The sequence below is a fragment of the Poecilia latipinna genome, unplaced genomic scaffold (assembly GCF_001443285.1).
Source record: "Poecilia latipinna isolate Pla-1442-1.1 unplaced genomic scaffold, P_latipinna-1.0 Scaffold108, whole genome shotgun sequence".
Taxonomy (NCBI): Eukaryota; Metazoa; Chordata; class Actinopteri; order Cyprinodontiformes; family Poeciliidae; genus Poecilia; species Poecilia latipinna.
Window position 1 is genome coordinate 341,735 of NW_015112724.1, and position 19,653 is coordinate 361,387.

Genomic DNA, 19,653 nt, shown 5'->3' on the forward strand with positions numbered 1-19,653 from the left:
CATTAATTGTATGACAACCTAAAATGAGTTCAACAATTTTAATTTGCCTGATTTATTGTGTTTAAATGTTCATTTTAATTTAAAGGTTACTGACTTTTGAATGTGTTCTTCTTGTGTTATGACATTGTCATTATACTTGAAAATGGTCTCTAAATAACAATATTATCATTTATCGCTACAAAGTCTGGGTCAATTTATTGTTCAGTTAGTTTTGTTATTATGACATTTTTATATGTGCCTGGAAAATACATAATTTTAAAGATTTAAAGAGGAAAATTGTGTTACTTTTCAAGGGTTCAAATATAAAATTTGCCTTTATTCACTTTTACTTGACGCTTCTGTTTATACACTCAGCACAGCGCTAATGAAATCATTTATATACTCATAGCTGCCCTGCTTGTCTAGTGAATTTGGTCGAAATTGAATCTCCAATTAATTTTCTGTCTGATGCTGTGATTGTTCCAGCAGAGGAGTGTGTAGATTAACAGTGGCATGTTGTTTGGAGGATGATGGTTGGAAAATAAAGGCCACTCTGTGAGTGTGTAGCCCTTTAAGCCAGCTGAGATTGAAGGGACGGTGTGTATCGGTGCATGAGTCAGCTTGTGGACGATTGCTCAGCTATGCAAGTGCTGGAGATTGGAGGGGGTGAGACAGCTGCTCCACCAGTCACTCTGCAAGCCCTTATTCATTCCTCCTCTTCTCCTTTCCTTCTCTACCTTTAAATGGATCTTCCCTGATTTTCTAGATGTGTCTTTGGGATATATGGACCACAGCATGTGTGTTAGTGTTGATGGGATCTGAGGGACCTGTGCTCGTGTGTGCTTGAGAAATGCTGCGTGTGTTCATTCTGTGTGCAGAGCGTCTACAAACGCCGGACGATGACATCAGTGATGCCTACTGCAGCGTCACCTATGAAGGTATGGATGGTGACCATGTGTTTGAGTAAAAGTCGAGGAAAATTATGGGACAAAAAGCTGAATATCTTTGCTTGCATACATCAAGGCTTTTTCCAGTTGGAAGTTGTCATCAAACTCTGAAATAGCTGCCAGGTTATTAGATAAACCCTTCTAATATTAGCGTTTTATAGGGTGCGGCCGACACAGAACGATGTTAGGATGATGGGAAAGAGTGAGCAGCTAAATTGGGGACCAAGTGACAGATAGGGAAGAAGAATGCCAGTGTGTTTCCTGTGAACCCTGGTTGTGTTTATAGTTAGCACCAGTCTTTCAGCAGAGTTTATCCTCTGGGAAGCCCAACACTCCTCCCTCTCACAGTCATGGTAGCATGAGGCACTGAGCTGAAGCAGCTGGTCCACCAGTTAGACTGAAACCAACAAAAATTACTAGACTGACAAAGCTTCTTAAACTGACCACTTTTCAGGTGTTATGCCTACCTAGGTAGAGCTGGACAGTAAATCAGTGACAGTATACATTGCGATAGACACTTGATCAATATCAAGAGATAATACATCTGATAGAATAATCAATATATAGACTATTCACTGAACTGATAGGCAGGAAAAAAAGCTTTAGATGTACGTGTCCTGGCTAGCTAAGCTAGCTGGGCGGAATCAACTAACTCACTCGCTCTTTGGTTACCTAGCAACTCATTCATTCTTTGGTTACCTAGCAACAAGCTGTTGAGTAACTTGCGCACCAGCCTCAGTGTCAAGTCCCGCCACCCTGCCTCCTCCTAGCTACTTAAAAATAATAAATAAATAACAACGGCGTGTTAAATCCAACAATCACTGCACTTTGTTTAACAATCACTGACAACTGATTGTCAGTGATTGTGGTGTACTTTGTACTGACAAGGTACACCACAAACTGATCCATCAATATTTCCAGGTGCTGAAAATACAGTTTTATCTACAGAGTGGTTTTTCGTTCAGCTTGAGTAAACATTTAGTACGACTGAGTTCTCTGATCGTACATTGAACTTATGACACTGTTGGAGCACAAAGGTTTCCCTGTGTGATATACGCTGCAGCCTGCAGCACACACAGACCAACTTGTGACTATCCAGGCAAAAATCTGGACCTGAATCAACCATTATGAACGCTTGTTGAATTATTTTCCACTCAGTTGTCAGTAATCCATTTTTAGGAAACATGTATGTTGTTCTACTCTTTATTTTCATATTTGACACCAAATACTAACCAAATGTTGGCCAAGAAATTTAACTTAAACCTCAGTTATAATGTAAGACCCTCGCTAACACTGTGTGTAACTAACTATTCACATCAATGAAAATATTTAATGCCCAAATATATAAATATATACAGGCAAGACATTGTCTAAGTCATTCACTACTATTAGCATATTAGCCGTTATATTTCTCCCCAGAACCAGATTAGCCAGTAGAACCAGATTAGCATCTTTGCTAAGCTAAGCAAGGCTAATATGCTAGTTTAACTCTGAAAATGGCAGATGCTGACAAATACATAAGTGAAAACGTAGCAATCTTTTACTAGCACTGATTTCTTTCTCCTTTTTTAAAACTTCTTATAGCTTTTTATTTGGTAAATAAATTTGTATTTATGCTAGGCTAAAAAGACTAATATAATTTATTTACATTGTACTAGTCAAGTAAAAATATGAAAATATTAACCGAAATTAAAACCTTGTAGTGATAACTGAGATTATTGGTTGCATAGAAAAGTTAATCTCTATAATTTTATGTAATAAAGTAAATTATTTATTATCAAATCGGAGTGTGACGAAGACTAACTTAACTCCCATCCTCCATTCATAAATCGTGTGGTTGCCTCTGTAATTATTAATGTTTTAATTTGTTTTATGTACACACGTTTTTGCCTCATTATGTCATCAACATTTTATTATTAGTATTATGCATAATTTATTAACCATAGACTATAATATGTATGTATGCTTGCTTTATAGTGATCATAATTTATTTGAAATTAATTGCATCTCCTCTTTGAATTTTTTTTATTTTTTTTTTTTACCAAATTTAGTTTTATATCTCTAAAAAAATTATCAAAAAGTATTTTGATTATAGCTTCTCTAATAAGTATTAAAAAGTATTTATCAACTGTATTAAAGCCGTAGAAATTACTTTGTTGTGAATTTTAGTTTCGCTTTCTCTCCAAAGTAATGGAACATTGTGGACACAGTTTGCCACCAGTAGGTGGCGCTATTTTACTGCGTGTGCTTGTATTTACCGTGGCATGGACCTAAAACTGGTGATTTTTAAATAAAATGAAATTAATTTTCAAATAAAGGTTAGTCAAACAACCTGCCTGAAAAGGTAAATTATGTTTAATACAGTTAATAAAACCAAAAACATCCTGTTTTTGTAGCTACATTTTTAAACCAGAAACTTTCTTTTAAATCAATTTTGTATTTCTTAATTTTATTTTTTAAATTTTTAGACAATGTGTCTGGAACTCTCAAATAAACCTGCAAGATTTTCTCAAATGTCGTAACATGTTTTAGAGGTTAAAAAAAAAAAATTGTAATGCAGTTTTGAAAACAAGATTTTTATCCATTTTGTTTTACTGAAAACACCAGATTAAAATTAGACCTAAACATTTAGCAACAGAGCAACCACACACAGAGAGAAAATGAGTGAAAGGAGTAGAAACCTTTATTTTTCTGGCAAATATTTGGCTGAAAAGGAAACAATCATGAGATAAGAGAGGAAAAGAGAACAGGAAATGTTGAGATTTCCTTTGAATGTGAGGTGTGTGTTCCTGACAGCCTCACTTACTGCAGTTTTTCTCCACAAGAGATTCAGAGATTCAGAGAGAGAAAGAAACCAGAAAAGACAGACTGCTTGACAAACAGACAAAGTGGGACAACAATCCGTGGATAATCATTTTTTACCAAAAAACAACTTCATCTGGTGGAGATTTATTTTCCCAGAAGAAGATAAGAAGATCTTTATTTCCATCCACGGCTGATTATTTGGATGCCTCGTTATGTAAGCCGTTGCTTCTTCCGCCCTGGAGCCTTTCGACCTTCTGAACTCGGTCACTTCTCATTCATTCAGATCTGAAACTGTCAGATCTGAGGGAGTTTTTTCGGCCCTTCAGCCCCGTAGGATTCTGCTTTAGCCATGTTGCGCTGCGTTCTTCAGCGGGCTAACAACCTGAGGCGATCTGACCCTCTGGCCAGTGTCACGTTTAGAGGTAAGGGGACAGCTCTGGGGCTTTGGCGAAATGTGTCAAAACATCCAAAAGCTCATGTTTTTAGAGGGGATAGAATAATATTTTAAAAAATTAACACAGACAACCAGGACTCCTCCCAAATGTTAAGAATTTAAATAATTGATTTCTCTAAAAAAAATCACAAATTGTCGTTTTTTTGAAGGGTGTGTGTGTGTAATAATAATAAAAATAAATTAATTCAAAATAAAATAAAAAATGATATATACACACTTTAAGAAGTATGCTAACTTGCTTACTTCTTGAATGTCTCAATAAAGTATAATTAAGGAAATATTGTGTTATTGCTGTTTCTCCGACCCACTCCAGTTTGGCTCAACCAAGATGATGCTTTGCTTTATTAAGTAAATCTGTAGAGAGGAAACATTTCTATGCCAGCAATAGGATTAATTATCACAAAATTTTTTTTATTTATATTACTGTAACCTTTTCTGTTTAATTGAGTAACACATTGTCAAGACATTAGCCTTCTTTAGCCTAGCATAGATACAAATTTATTTACCTGATAAAATGTTTTAAAAAGTAAAGAAAATACATCTCAGTTAGTGATAGTGCTAAGCTACAAATAGTAGCACTGATTGCTAAGTTTTTCACATTTGTCAATGTTTCACATTTGTCTGCCACTTTCAAAGATAAGCTAACATATTAGCCTTTCTTAACTTAGCAAACATGCTAATCTGATTCTATTGAGGAGAAATATAAAGGTTAGCAAAATCAGTGCTAATATGCTAATGGCCTTCAATATTTTTCATTTGCAATGTTTCTTACACCAACTTAATTATTTCCACATTTTTAAACTTGAGCTAGCATTTTAGCATTCCCTCTTTCATTGTACGAATAGTTGGAGTTCGTCTAGGTGGGTTGAATGGAAGGAAATTAAATTGACGGAACGAACACAGAATTAGATGAATGCTGCAAAACGTTTTCGTATGGGAGGGTTAGAGAAATCTCAGCAAATATGAAGATTCATTAGGCCAATCTAAAGTCATGAGGACGGCCGTTTGAAAGGCATCATTCTATTTTTTGCAGTATGGGATGAAGTAATGATTTTTGGTGCCTCTTGTACATAGATTTTCACTACTGTCACAAACAAATAGGAGAAAATCCTATTTAGTTTCTTAGCCTCACAAACATTGTTCTCCTCTTTAAACTTGATGCAACATGTTGGTTTTGAGCATCATTAACAGCCATTCCTCACCCAGTTCTAACACTCAGAAACCCAAGTGTTGTCCAAACACAAAGCAAACCAAGCTGTTAAAATCAAAAACCGAGTCTTCGATATTACATCAAACCATTCTGGCTTGATTCATTCCTCAGTCTGCATCCATAATAGATGCGATGTATGACTGAATGGGCAACAAACAACTGTTCTACCTGCCCTCCGTCATCTTGTTTGTGCAACTTTTTTTGTTCTTTCCATAAGTTGGTGTTTGCCTCCTTAATGAGGTGAACTCTGCGCTTAACTTCCTGCCTTTGTCCAAACACAATTTCCTGGTCCCATCAGACATTTACCTCCCTGCTGCAGCCCCAACTTATATCTAATCTCACTGCTAAAACAAAGTCTCACACCAAGACCAGTGAAAAATGGACATGACATTCAAAACAAAACACAACACTTCAGCCAGAAAGATTAATTTTTACTTCAGTGACTGACCTAAAACTCTTTAGCATTACTGATGTGGCATGTTTCCTTTTCCTGATAAGTGACGTCTGATTGGATGATGACCTTTAGAAAGCTTGAACGTAAAGCTTCTTGACACATTTTGACACAATGTAGCTACAACTGAATAGAGACTGTGTATAAACATTAATTTTAGGTCTTTCCCAAAGATTCTCAATTGGATTTAGGTCTGCACTTTGACTAGGCCATCCTAATCCATTGATATTCTTTGATTTGTACCACCTAATAACAATGTTATTACTTTTCACATGAATTAGTTTCCATTTTCCCTCTTATCTGCTCCTTGTCTGGCTAAGTACCCAACTTCCCTCTGAGATTTTCACACTTTAAAACTTTTGTTAGTTAAAAATTATCTTCCACTTCACAGTTCTGCACCACTTTGTGTTGGTCTATCACACTAACAGTGTTTTCACACCTGGTAGCCCGGCGACTCGGTTTGATTTGGGACTAAAATTTGTTACATTTTCAGCTGCTGTGCTTTTCTTCCATACTGCACTGTGTCAAACAAACCAAATCTTTTGAAAACCTGTTCCCCTCCTCACCTGTTGGGGCGCTACACCAAGAACCACTGAAGGAAACAACACAAAAACCTCTGAAGAAGACACTGAGCACAACTTCCTTCACAAAATGTAAACAGAAATGGAACTGTTTACATTTTGTTAGATTTTTCATTGGTGTTTGGCAAAAAAGACAAACTGTTTCTCCTGCTAGCGCGAGACTTGCATGTCTATTTAAGGGTGCATTCACACCAGTCCTGTTTAATCCACTTTAATCCATCTCCACTTCACTTGGGGAGGTGTGAAGGCATAATCAGACTCTGATGTGGCCCAAAAAATGTCACTCTGGTCCGCCTATAAACCTGGTTTGGTTAAAGTGAACTCTGGTGAAGTTGGAATGCTTGTGTGTACACCAAGCGGTGAAGACTACAGCACAAGGCATTCTGGGTAAATAATACAACCAAAACAAATGCAAGAGTCTAATGGGAGAAATGGCTTGTTGTCTTTTCCAAAGACAAAGGAGAAATCCTACTACCACTAAAATCTGACGCTACTCCATTTTAGTTTAAATTTTATGTAGAAGGAAGTTGCCGGTGTCTTCTTCAAATGTTTTTGTGTTGTTCCTTCAGTGGTGTTTGGTGCAGCACCAGAGGAACTGGTTTTCAAAGGATTTAGTTCATTTGACAGAATGTAGTGTGAAAGAGAACCACACCAGCTGAAAATGTAACTGATGTTGCAATATGGTGCCCAATCAAACCGAGTCTACACGACTACCAGGTGGGGAAACAATGTACAAAAGTTCACAGGGAAATCCCAAACAGCTTAATTTACATTGACATGTTCTTTGTTATGAACGTCACAACCCCAGATACTTTAAAGGTTTGTGTTTAAAACCATTCAGGGACTAGCAGTGAGCATTTCCTTCACTCTGGAAAACAGACACCATGTCCATTTATAGACATTATAATAGAGCAGCAAGGAAACAGTGGGAGGAGAAGCAGGCAGAGGCGTCGTATGGAGGTAATAAATCCCAGTTGGGATGTAAACATAGGAAGGGACAGATAAGAGCTGCTGTCAGTACTGGAACCTGAAGGTTTTCTCTCCGACTATTTACAGGAAGAGAAGGTTTTGGTTTATGGAAACTGTATTTATTTATAAGTTTATAGGTTATCAAGTCACTCTGACCACTGATGCTGGAGTTTTGTAATGTTTTAATGATATTTTGTGGATTCCTTTTCCTCACTCCTGCATCTGTTTGTCTGCAGGTGCAAAAGTGATTGAGTTTGATGGCAAGTGCTTGTGTTTGTGTGCAGAGCGAAGGATCTCCATAGAAACAATAAGTTTTCTCATCCATCCAAGCCAGGGATAAAAACTTGAAACTCTACTGATTATAATCTGAGATTGTTGTCTTGTATCTGTTGACTGTATAATTTAGCTTCCATTGATCATACAATTGCACAGATTTGAATTATGAAAGCAAATTTGCTCCATGGAAATATGCAAATTTTGAAAAAAAAAAATAACGTTTTTTGAGTTCCCTTACAAATGTAAGCAAAACTTTGTCAATATTCGGCTAATCTTGAAAACATGTGTTTCTATGAAATAAGAATTAAAATCGCAGGTGAATAAGGTTGTTCACATAAATCATTAAAAAACATACTTTGCTGTCATCCTCTTACTACTTCCTGTTGTCTTCTTCGTCGTTTCCGCCAGTAGTAATAGCCGCTCGTTGATCTCATGACTTGTTTGATGAGAAAAAAGTGTTGACTTGTGGTTTTGCAAAATACACTAATTAATTTAATACAGCTGAAAAACACCTGCCTTTACCTTGACCAAATGCGAGTTACGAAAATAAAGTTTGGGGAGAAAACAACTTTTGCAACATATAAGTCACGTGGCCAACAACCAAACGGTACTGCTGGCATAAGTAGGAGGTAAGTTTGTTCACTTAAGTTTGTCAACAAGTTATTTCTATGTTATTTATAGCGTTTCTTATCTAATGGAAACGCCGCAATTGCGAAGTTGTGTTTTTAAGGCAGCAGCGGAACATTGACAAAGAATTGCGTCACGTTTGAAACCTAGTTAATCCAGCGCAAAAACGTAGTTTTTTGTTTTTGTTTTTTAAATCGGCGTGCTTCCATTAAGCAAATTTAATTCCAATTTGCGCAATTTGATGGCCAATGGAAGCTACTGCGGCTCATACCATATTGGTGTTTGTGCACAATGGTGCTATATGAAAAGCGCTAGCTGCTCGGCGGCTCCTGCTCCTAAAATAACACATGCAGTAATGCTGACTGACAGACAGACAAACACAGGGGGCCGTGCAGATCTAAACTTAGGTTTCCCATGCCGGGTTCACTCTGCTCCCTGTTCTATTCTCAGATCATGACAGAAAATGTGCCAAGCTGAACCAGCCGGGAAGTTAATGCTGCGTTACTTCCTGTCAGATTCAAACACAGATACCAGCCCGAGGGACATTTTTGGGCTTCACACACACAGAAAGTAACGCAACCTCTCGACCTGTGTGTGGAAGGGTGGAGATGTTTTTTAAGATATCCTCTAAGAACGGAGGTCCACTTACGTAGGAGCGTCTCAATGTTCGTGTTTGTGTGTTTGCATGTTGTTGGCCATGTGTAGGTTGTGTGTCGGGTGATAGAAGTGGGAAAAACAGGAAAGAAAACAATATTTTGAGGGTGTGCTTTACAAGAGGTGGAGAATGGTGTGGTTTTGTTTTTAACTTTCGGAATTAATGGGGATCAGGAGTGTCCAAAGTGCGGCCCAGGGGCCATCCGTGGCCCTCTGAATGATGTTGTTTGGCCCCTCTCTACAGTTCCAGAGTGAGGCAAAAATAACCGATAAACACAGGTGGTTGATGCAGATGGATAATTTTGTTTTCAATTGTTTTAGATGAACAATTTTTGCACTCAAATAAAATCTTTAATTTACAAAAAAAAAAGGTACAACAATCATTGTAAGTCTAAAGTGGTTTTTGCATTTGTAATGATTTTGGAGTATTATAGGACTATGAACATATAAACTCTTACTCAGAATATAATCAAGGCTTAACCCCCTCAAACGGATATTTAGCAATCGTATAACTGACACTTTTATGACCCTTTGTAAAAAATAAAAAAGAAGAAAGTAAATAACTATATTTTATTATCTGATCAGATAAAATTATGAAAGCCAAATGAATTTTTGTGTTTAAAAAAAAAAAAAAAAACCTGCATGTGCTTTTAACTTGACTATTTTGGCCACCAGGACAAAAGTTTTGAACTCCACTGATGTAGATGAACCAAGAAAAAAATGATAAAAAAATTGATCAAAAGTCACGTATCAGTAATATCGTAATCCTTGAATTTATGTCCAGTTTGTGTCCAGTTGCATCATGGACGACACAATGAGCATTGTTTTTATTTCCTTCTGTCTGGTTGAATCAAACTGCGCGTCTGGATTTGTTCCTCTTATCCACTGAAACTGAACAAAAATAATGATAAAGCTCTTCATGAACAACCGATGATGGCTCACATCCCCATGCGTATGTTTATAGTTTGTCCTGGGATGACCTCTGTATAAATACGATGAACTGAATTTAGATCTTTAGGGCTCCTCTGTGGTTGATAACCTATTCTGGCTGTTCATTGTCTCATCTGACCCTCCTGCCTCATTTCTGCCTGACAGGGCAGGAAATCAGAGCTCAGGACTTCATGTTGCAGGAAGTGACAGAAAGATAACACGCACACATAAGGACATTGTTTGTTGGTGGTTGTTATTTGAGAACGGACTCAACCAAGCAAGCTCAGGTTAGCTTTGAAATCAGAGTTAGGACTGATTTGGTTTTGATTTCAGATATTGATACAACGTCCTATTGAATACAACGAAGACTACAAGAAGCAGAGATTCAACCCTAAGTTCATTAAGTAGAAACATATGTGTATTAAATAACATTAAAAAAGTCAAGTCAAGTTTATTTGTGTAGCACTTTTAACCCTGTTTTCCTCGGGTCAAAATTACTTTTGACCCGAGGAAAACAGGAGGGTTAAGCAACAGGCAATTCAAAGTGTTTTACATCATAAAAAATGTTAAATTTACAGTCAACAATTATGAAACACAATAAACATTACTTTTTGTTAAATGTCATCGTCAAACTCACCGATAAACATCAAGTATATTGGTCAATGTTTCATTTGTAGTGGTTCAAAGTCAGCTCTAATTTTTTAGTCTAGATTTAAAGGAACTCAGCGTTCCGGCTATTTTTCAGTTTTCTGGAAGTTTGTTCCAGATTTGTGGTGCATAGAAACTGAATGCTGCTTGGTTCTGGTTCTGGGAATTCAGAGCAGAACCAGAACCAGAAGACCTGAGGGGTCTGGAAGGTTGCTATGACAACAGCAGATCTTTAATGGATTGTGGTGCTAAGCCGTTCAGTGGTTCATAAACTAACCACTGAACGGTATTTTAAGTCTATTCTCTCAGTGTATGTACTGTAGAACTGGGTGATGTGCTCTAACTTCCTGGTTTTACTCAGAACTCCAGCAGAAACGTTTTGGATCTGATTGATTTGTTAGTCAGACCTGTGAAGACACTGTTGCAGTAATCAATGTGACTAAAGATAAACGACATTGTTGGGACGTTAGTCCTCTAAGCCTAGATGTCCTTCAGGTGACAGAAGGCCGACTTTGTAACTATCTTTATGTGGCTCTGAATGTTCAGGTCAGAGTTCATCTCTACTCCAGATTTTAGACCTGATCTCCTGCTTCCAGCTGTGGCATCGCTCCTCTTAAGTCCAAACATAAAAACTTTATCTTTGTTTCTGTTCAGCTGGAGAAAGTTTCGGCACATTCACACATTTATCTGATCAGAGTCACCTGGTGACACCAAATAATGTAAACATTTAGCAACTTTAAATTGATGTTTTTCTGTTGCTGGTAGCATAAAGCTGAAAAGTGGTTGTTTAACAAGAGTTCAGCTGTTTTTCAGCTAAATTCATTCAAAACAACTCATTTACCTAAAACAACATTTATTTATATTGAATTTTCAAGCAGCAGCTTCTCTGGAACCTTTTACATTATATTCTTATTTTCCTGGATTAAAAACAATATCATGTTGCAGTGTCAGTTATAATCTGTTAATTTGACTATATGCTACTTATCCAACATTTTTTCTTTCTTCTTCAGGGTCAAAGAAGAAGACGAAGGTCATTAAAAACAACCCCAACCCGGTCTGGAACGAGGTGAGTTTCATGTAACCCAACTATCAAAATATCAAACTTCATGAGAAACTTACATTATAATATGTCAGAATATATTTGCAGTATTCTGACATATTACTATATTTATAGATATTATCTTTAATGATGCAATTAATTTGTGTTACTGAATAAATATGTTGTTTGTTTTAGTTTCAGGTTTTAAGAATAATTTTTCATTCATGTTTTCAAACACATGTTGGTCCGATTGATAATCAAAATGGAAAAATTGTTATTTTCTCATACAAGCTGATCTATATCTACCAGAAATCTGTGGAATAAGTCAAAGCTAATGAATTTTCCAGTAAATACAGACTTTAAAATTAAATATTTACATAAACAGCTAAACTCCAGCAGTACCATAGAACGGTACACTCATGCAAATAGCATGTAGAATAATTTTCACCAGATCTAAGTGATGTTCAGAGTTAGCTATTCTATTTTGAGAATTTACCTTTTGATTTCACATTTTGATGCTTTTATGATGTTATTTTCTCTCTGTTAGGGATTCGAATGGGACCTGAAGGGGATTCCTCTGGACTCTGGAGCAGAAATTCACTGTGTGGTCAAAGATCACGAGAAAATGGGAAGAAACAGGTGCAAAAATTAAAATGTCTCACTGCTAGCTTTTACAAACAGTTCATATTTGTGCATTAGCAACAAGTCAGCAAGTTATTTGAATAGTTTTAGATCCATTTATTATTTCTAGAGGAGAATATTTTGGTATCGATCCGATACAGATAAATATGATCCAGTATTGCCAATATTGCTACTTTTTATTACTTAATGTCCATACATCAAACTACTGACACTTAAGTGTTTTTGTGTATTTTCCATTAAATTATCTTGTTAAAAAGAACTTAAAGTTTATAGGTGTTTGCAAAATACGTTAATATCACATTAACAAGATAAATAGAAACAATAAAAAAACAAAACTAATTTGTGTGATTTTTTTTCTAAATAAATAATATGCAAAATTATAATTTGAGAGAAAATCAAAACAAAATCTAATTTGAGGTGGAGGTGAGAAACTATATCACAAAAATAAAATCAAATTTCACAAAGGAATTTGAAGCTAAAGCGTTCATCTTACAATTTTATATTTTAAATATTATAGTTATGATGTGTTTGCAATGAGTAATGCTTCGATATTAAACAACATTTCATCAGCTGCATTTCTTCTTTGTCTCCAGTAACCAGAGTTAGGTAGTTACATTTACTCAGTTACATTCACTTGAGGAACTTTTTTTGGTAAAAATGTACTTTTATGAGTATTTTTACTGTGCTGTACTTTTTGTTTGTAGTTGAGTAATTTTATTATGTAGTATTCTGCTTTCACTTGAGTAAAATATGTTGCCAGCAATGTATGGTAAAGGTTTGTACTGTTTACAAATGGGAGTAAAACCATGTCATTGTGTGTAATCTGGGTTTCCTGAGTGGGATTATTAAAAAAGAAAAGTTCATGTAAATGTTTGTCTTCATTGGTCTGGTCAGGTTTCTGGGTGAATGTCGGCTCGGTCTCAGAGACGTCCTCAACTCTCCCAACTTTGCTGCCTCCTTCACCGTCTCCCTGCTGGACACAAAGAGGAACAACACAGGGGTGAGCTGATCAACCAACACAACTCCAACACGTCGATACTACTAATCCATAAACACCGAACAATTCTGTTAACTAAATGAAGCCTGGAGATGTTGGTATTATTAATTTAGTGCAGTGCGCCACAGCAAAAGGAAAAATAACGAAGAGAAAACATTAAAGAACATCTCAAAGCCAGTATTTTCTCGCGCTCTGTGTCAGCTATGCAACACACAGACACTAGTGTATGAGGATTCAAAAAACACTCAAACATTTCCCACACAAAAAGCAGAACATTCAGTGCGTTACAGTTTTATGCTTTTAGGCTTGATGTTTATTTTGCGATTATTAAAAAGCAATCAGTGTGATTGATTAGCTACTGCTGCTACTAGCTGAGCTAACGCGGCTAATTTAAACACCTGCTTTTGGTGTTTAGGTCACATTTTTACATTTTTTTTAACTGAACCAAAATACAACAAATCCCACATCACATCTACATGCTGAGGTTTTCAAAGTCAAGCTAGCATAACTGAACTACTTTCTTCTTCTTCGCTATTTTTTTCTTAATTAAATCTTTTTTCTGATCTTATTTAGTTGCTGCAGTGTTGACAATTAGCAGCAAAACACTAATTTATCTTTTATATTACATTTAAGATTTAGTGCGTTACATTGATATCTTAATGGCTAAAACTAATGCTAGTCGTTGTTAGCAAGTAGCTTTTGGCCCACCATGAGGGAAATGGGGGTGTGACATCAAGCTGCAGGGGGTCCATATAACAAAGACTTTTCACAGATTTGTGATTTAAACGAAGCTGCAGTCTGTACCAACCCACAATGCTTTGCGTCCACCAGGCCACGCTGACCTTGCAGGTCTCCTACATCCCTCCTCCAGGATCGGCTCCTGTTTTCCATCCCCCCTCACAGCCGGAGTCTCTTCCTCACAGCAACCCCAATGTAGAGCTGGACACAGTTACAAGTAACATGATCTGCGTATAAAAGCTAATCAATAACCGCACAGACGACAACAGTTGGGTTTTCTTCTAATAAAACATGACCGCCTGTTTTCCACCCAGTGATCTCTCTGGATACTCTGGGCGACGAGGACACCGAGAGCATGATCATGGTGGAGCCTGCGGAGGAGGCGGGAGTTGACGACAGTCGGTCCCTGGTGATTGTTGGCCCCCCGGGGCCTCCTGGCCAGGAGTCGCCCACCAACCAGACGCCCAAACGCTCCCCGCCGGCCTACAACACGCATGGAGGGCTGAGGAAGAGGAGGAGAGGCGCCAGCAGTCAGCCCAAACCGCTGGCCAACAAACCTCAGGACATACAGGTGGAGCTTCAAGCTGTTCAGGATTCAAATGTAACTTCACTGAGATTTCTGCTGCAAACAAATCTGAGTTTCTGTTTCAAGGTCAAATCAAGAACTCTTATTAAAACCGACTCTGTAGGTTATCAGTGAAAATCATGTTAAAAATAAACTGAAAGACAAATTCAACTGATACAAAACTATGACGAGTGTTAGAGCAAATAAAATAAAATAAAATTACAAGAATAAAGTCAAAATTAGGAAAATGAAGTACAAGATATTATTACAAATTTATTCTCATAATTTTATAACTTTATTTTCAAACTTATGATTATTCTGATATTATTTTTTTATTTTTAAAAAATAGAGCTTTATTTTCAAATTATTTTCAAAATATTATGACTATTCTATTATTGCAACTTTATTCTGGTATTATTTTGACTTTATTCCTGTATGACTTTATTTTCGTAATTTTATTACTTCTCTAAATATTATGGCTCTTCTCATACTATTACTAATTTATTCTCCTTTATTTCGACTTTATTCCCATACGACTCCATTCTCGCAACATAGTAACTTTGTTCTGGTAATTTATTGACTATTCTTGCTATTTTATTTATTTTACTTTTTCTTAGTATTGCCATAATACTCTGTCATTCAAAAAAACAGTTTGTGGAAACTTTTTTTAAGTAAAATCTTAAAACTCTTAAATGCACAATCGGTACTTATTGCTGCACAAACGCTTAGTAAATATGGACGGGCTGTTTGACCTTTAATGACCTCTGGAAGCAATAACTAATAGCTTTAAAAAGATATTAATACAAATGAAAACTTTTGATTGAGGAACAGCTTGGCTCAAGAAGACGGTGATTGGTTTCACTCGGTGTTATGAGGAAGCCGTTGTTTACCGATTCTCGCTCAACAAACCGTTTCTGCTCAGGTTCGTGTTCGGGTCGTTGAAGCTCGACAGTTACCTGGAGTCAACATCAAACCCGTAGTGAAGGTGGCTGTCGCCGGGCAGACTAAGAGAACCCGCATCAGGAAGGGAAACAACCCGGTCTTCGATGAGGTAAGCAGCTCCTTCTGCAGGGGTGTCAAAACTGAGGCCCGGGGGCCATCTGTGGCCCTTGGAATAATTTTGTGTGGCCCCTGACTGCAGTTCAAGAATTACACAAATCTGATTCTTTACCAGAGGTGGGCAAAAAATGTACTCAAGTAAGAGTATCACTACTTCAGCATATTTTTCCTCAAGGAAAAGTAAAAATTAGCCGTCCAAGAAGTTATTCAAGTAAGAGAAAAAATGTCTACTGAGTAACTGGTCAAATTATCAGTCGTTTAATGTTTAAAAATCACATCAATAGACAGACAAAAATATAAAGTTAAGTGGGAATTTTGTTATTTCAAGGACCAAAATGACAATAATTCATATAAATAATAAAAAACATCAGGCAAAAGAAAATGTTTCCAAATAAGTTTCTTTCAATAAAAAAACTTATGACACTTCAACAAAAACTGCAGGTGTGTGTCTGTGTCTGGTGGATTTCTGGTTAAAAATGTTTTTAATTCAATGGGTAGAAAATCCAGAAATTTTACTCAAGTAAGAGAATAAATACTCCAGAATGAAATAAATAAAGTAAAAATAAAAAACACAGTGTAGTAAAAATACTCCTAAAAGTAATTTTTTTCTCAAAAGTTACTCAAGTAAATGGTAACTAGTTACTTCCCAGGTTTGTTCTGTTGCATATGGAGCCAATATTCACACTTTATGCAATTAGGTTGAGATTTCCACAACAGGTTTTATCTTCTTAACCTGGAAATGTTAAATACAACACAAAGAATTGTTGCTTTTATTTTAATTCATAATATGCCAAAACATCCAGTGACATTTACCCAGAAACACACCTGGACACATTTATTAATTAAACGCAGCTTTTAGGTTTTAGAAGACAATTCTTATTTTTGTTGCTGGAAGTGAAATAAAATCATTTAATAGAAAACAAAACAGAACATAGTCCCAACTGTAAACATTAGGCAAAAACCATATAAACATATTTTCTAAATTAAAATAATACTTCTTTGACATATTGTTGAGCAGGTAAAAGATAAAAATTTCACAATAAAATTATTATTGTCCTCTGTCCACCTCTGTCCTACTGCAAAGATCTTTATGTTTATTTTCTGTCAAACTCAAACATTTGTCGATTTCCCTCTGCAGACGTTCTTCCTGAACTTTTACGAGACACCGTCAGAGCTGTTTGACGAACCCATCTTCATCACTGTAAGCCTGAATTTAGATTCTGAATCATGTTTCAAGGCAAACATGTAGACAACATATTTATTTTATTCCTTCAGTTTTCTGTTATTTGGTGATGTGGATATAAAAGAAGCAGATTTTGATCAGTTTATTTCCCACCACAGGTGTGTGACTCTCGCTCGCTAAGAACTGACGCTGTAATCGGTGAATTCAAGGTAAAACGTTCATATCAGACGCTTTAACTTTTAACTAAGTTCGTCCTTCACACTGAAAGCTTCTGCAATCATAACGGAGACTCAGACGTCTTTACTGAACATTTTGTGTTCAGCTTTTATTGAACAAACAAAGGCAACAACTCTTTGTATCCTAGCAACTGAAAACACATAAGATAGTGACAAAAGACAAAACCACATCCTGTTAAGCATTCTTCAAAATAAAAGACTTCCTCTCTCCAAATAAATCATGCTTAGTACTTAAATATGTTTCACTTCACCTTTTTGTGGATGTGTAAAATCACAACAATTTAAATCTAAAATCTGTTATTTTTCACTACAGTTGGATGTCGGCACTGTCTACAATGAACACAGTAAGTGCGTTGTTATTAGTTTTTTTTATACTTTTTGCCATTTTATTGACAGGTAATTTTGATTTCCCCACCCTTCAGGACATTGCTTTTTGAGGAAATGGCTTCTGCTGTGTGACCCCGACGACCTCTCTGCCGGGGTCAGAGGTTACCTGAAAGTCAGCGTGTTTGTCCTGGCAGCTGGAGATGAACCACCGGTGAGCAAGAGGCATGGCTGCAGATCTGGAAAATATTTCTCACTTATAATAAGAGGACCTTTTTCTCTATTTTTCTTTCTTTTTAATGCGCTTCTTTCAATTTTCCAAGAGAAAGATGACCTAGAAATGTAGTTTAAAAAAAACATTAGCATTTTATAAAAAAAATATATAAGCAAATTATTTGAAAATATGTGTATTTGTTACACTTAAAAGCATGGTGATGTAAATGTCAGTTACCGATTAAAGAGTTAAAATAAGGTTGACTGATGAGCAGCCATTTTTTTTTTTTTTTTTACATTTTTCCTTGAGGATTGACCGTTAAAATGTCGCTCCATGAAGTGCTTTAACTCATGACAGCCCTCAATAATCACCCTTGCTTTTTGGCATGCTGTCTTTTTCCATCATGTTACAAATTCTCTGCGTTATCTCTGTCATTATCCTCGCCTTCGTAGCAAATCTGTAATTTTTGATGGACAAGTTGAGCGCTACTAAGGTGATAAATCAAGCTGAGTGTTTATATTTTAAAACAGAACAGAATAAAGCTAATTTTCTATCCCACTCCGGACTCTGTTTGGACCTTTCCTGTTCTGGTATGGCCCCGCCATCTTTATTTCTATTTTAACTAGCTGTGACTAAAGAGCAGCACCCTCTTCTGGATGGCGACCAAACTACAACGCTAAAAGAAGATCTAAGCAGACGTTATTAGTTGATTGATTAGATCTAATTTTAATCTCATAAACAATTAATCCACATTTAATTATAAATTGACTAATTGTTGGGATCTCTATTCAAAAGCCCTATGAGATAAATGTTAGATATTCAATCTGGTTGTCTGTGTGGTCTGTAAATGATAATAAACTGACGTCAGACTGATGAAAGTAGAATAAATTTAATATAAATTTAGTTGCTTATATAAATTTAGCTGTGACATATAAATATAAAAGTGATAATAAAAAGTCAAGGTTTTGGTCTACGTTTTTATATCAGCGTAGCTTTAATAAGCATTATATTTTCTGTTCATTCTCCTGTTGAAAAGCCTAAAAATTGAAGTAAAACTAGTTAATTTGACCATAAACACATTCTACATTGTAGGTATTGAAGCATCTCCAGTTGAAAGGTCATTTAGGTTTTTCTGCTGTAGATATATTTAATTTAGAAGGAGTGATGGCAAAAATGACTCTTTATATGGTAAAGGTTGCTAAAGCAAACATAGGCTTTTCTTTTATAGGGTGTGGTGGGATGGCTGAAAACATAATAATTTCATATCAGTCGATATCAATACTAATTGTTTAGTTTCTCTGTTTTAAATATCTGAAATACCGCCGAACTGGTGGCAGTATTTCGGAGCAGTTAAGAGCCTCAAACTGCCGCTATGGCAGTTACTCGGCAGGTCGTTGCTAGGTAACGAGTGAGTTGCTAGGTAACCAAAGAGAGAGCTAGCTGATTCCACCAACATAGAGGTGGAGCAGCTAAAGTCTTTCAAACTCTGCCCACATCTCCTGTAAAGCTGCTCTGTTCTGGATTGAAGTTCAATAAAAATTATATATATTGACTATTTATCAGATGTATTATTGATTGATGTCTGTCGCAATATATATTGTTACTGATTTGTTGCCCAGTTCTACTCACTAGCATGAGAAACAGCAGGTATTTACATGATTTTATAGCATTTTTCTATCCAGCCTGCTTACAGTAAATATGCTAATATTTAAAGTGTGGTTCTTCTTGTGCTGATGTAGCGAACAAACCCAACTGAATTCGACTTCCTCTACGTGTTATGTCGAACCTCGTTTGTTTCCAGGCTGATAAACGGGAGTGTGTTGAGGAGAAAGAGGACATCGAAGGAAACCTGCTGAGACCGGCCGGCCTCTCGCTGAGAGGGGCCGTCTTCACGCTCAGGATCTTCAGAGCTGAAGATTTACCTCAAAGTGAGTCTTCGTAAAGTTCCCGTCCTGTTTTTAGCTCCTTGTAAGCTCAAACTGAGAACGCTCCGCCGTGTTTGGCTAGTGGACGACGCCTTCATGGATGGAATGAGGCAGATTCTCGGGTTCGACACCAACAGGAAGAACTTGGTGGATCCGTTGGTGGAGATCCACTTTGCTGGAAAGACGGTGACTTTTACCTT

General features: G+C 36.5%; 1 protein-coding gene across 10 annotated transcripts in view; it reads left to right on the plus strand.

The window, feature by feature from the left end:
• The first annotated feature begins 391 nt into the window (after positions 1-391).
• dysf (dysferlin, limb girdle muscular dystrophy 2B (autosomal recessive)) overlaps positions 392-19,653 on the plus strand; it is an 88,246-nt gene continuing 68,984 nt past the window's right edge. For 6 of the 10 annotated variants that reach the window (XM_015027889.1, XM_015027891.1, XM_015027895.1 and 3 more), the window contains exons 1-13: positions 392-917; positions 11,542-11,597; positions 12,118-12,209; positions 13,107-13,212; positions 14,041-14,164; positions 14,262-14,518; positions 15,435-15,563; positions 16,710-16,772; positions 16,913-16,963; positions 17,304-17,334; positions 17,413-17,528; positions 19,330-19,456; positions 19,536-19,639. In XM_015027889.1, coding sequence (XP_014883375.1) covers positions 830-917; positions 11,542-11,597; positions 12,118-12,209; positions 13,107-13,212; positions 14,041-14,164; positions 14,262-14,518; positions 15,435-15,563; positions 16,710-16,772; positions 16,913-16,963; positions 17,304-17,334; positions 17,413-17,528; positions 19,330-19,456; positions 19,536-19,639 — 1,344 coding nt within the window. In that variant the 5' untranslated portion in view covers positions 392-829. Of the gene's footprint in view, positions 918-3,819; positions 4,154-11,541; positions 11,598-12,117; positions 12,210-13,106; positions 13,213-14,040; positions 14,165-14,261; positions 14,519-15,434; positions 15,564-16,709; positions 16,773-16,912; positions 16,964-17,303; positions 17,335-17,412; positions 17,529-19,329; positions 19,457-19,535; positions 19,640-19,653 lie in introns of those variants that run through there. The other 4 variants (XM_015027896.1, XM_015027899.1, XM_015027892.1 and 1 more) reach the window with 2 other exon arrangements.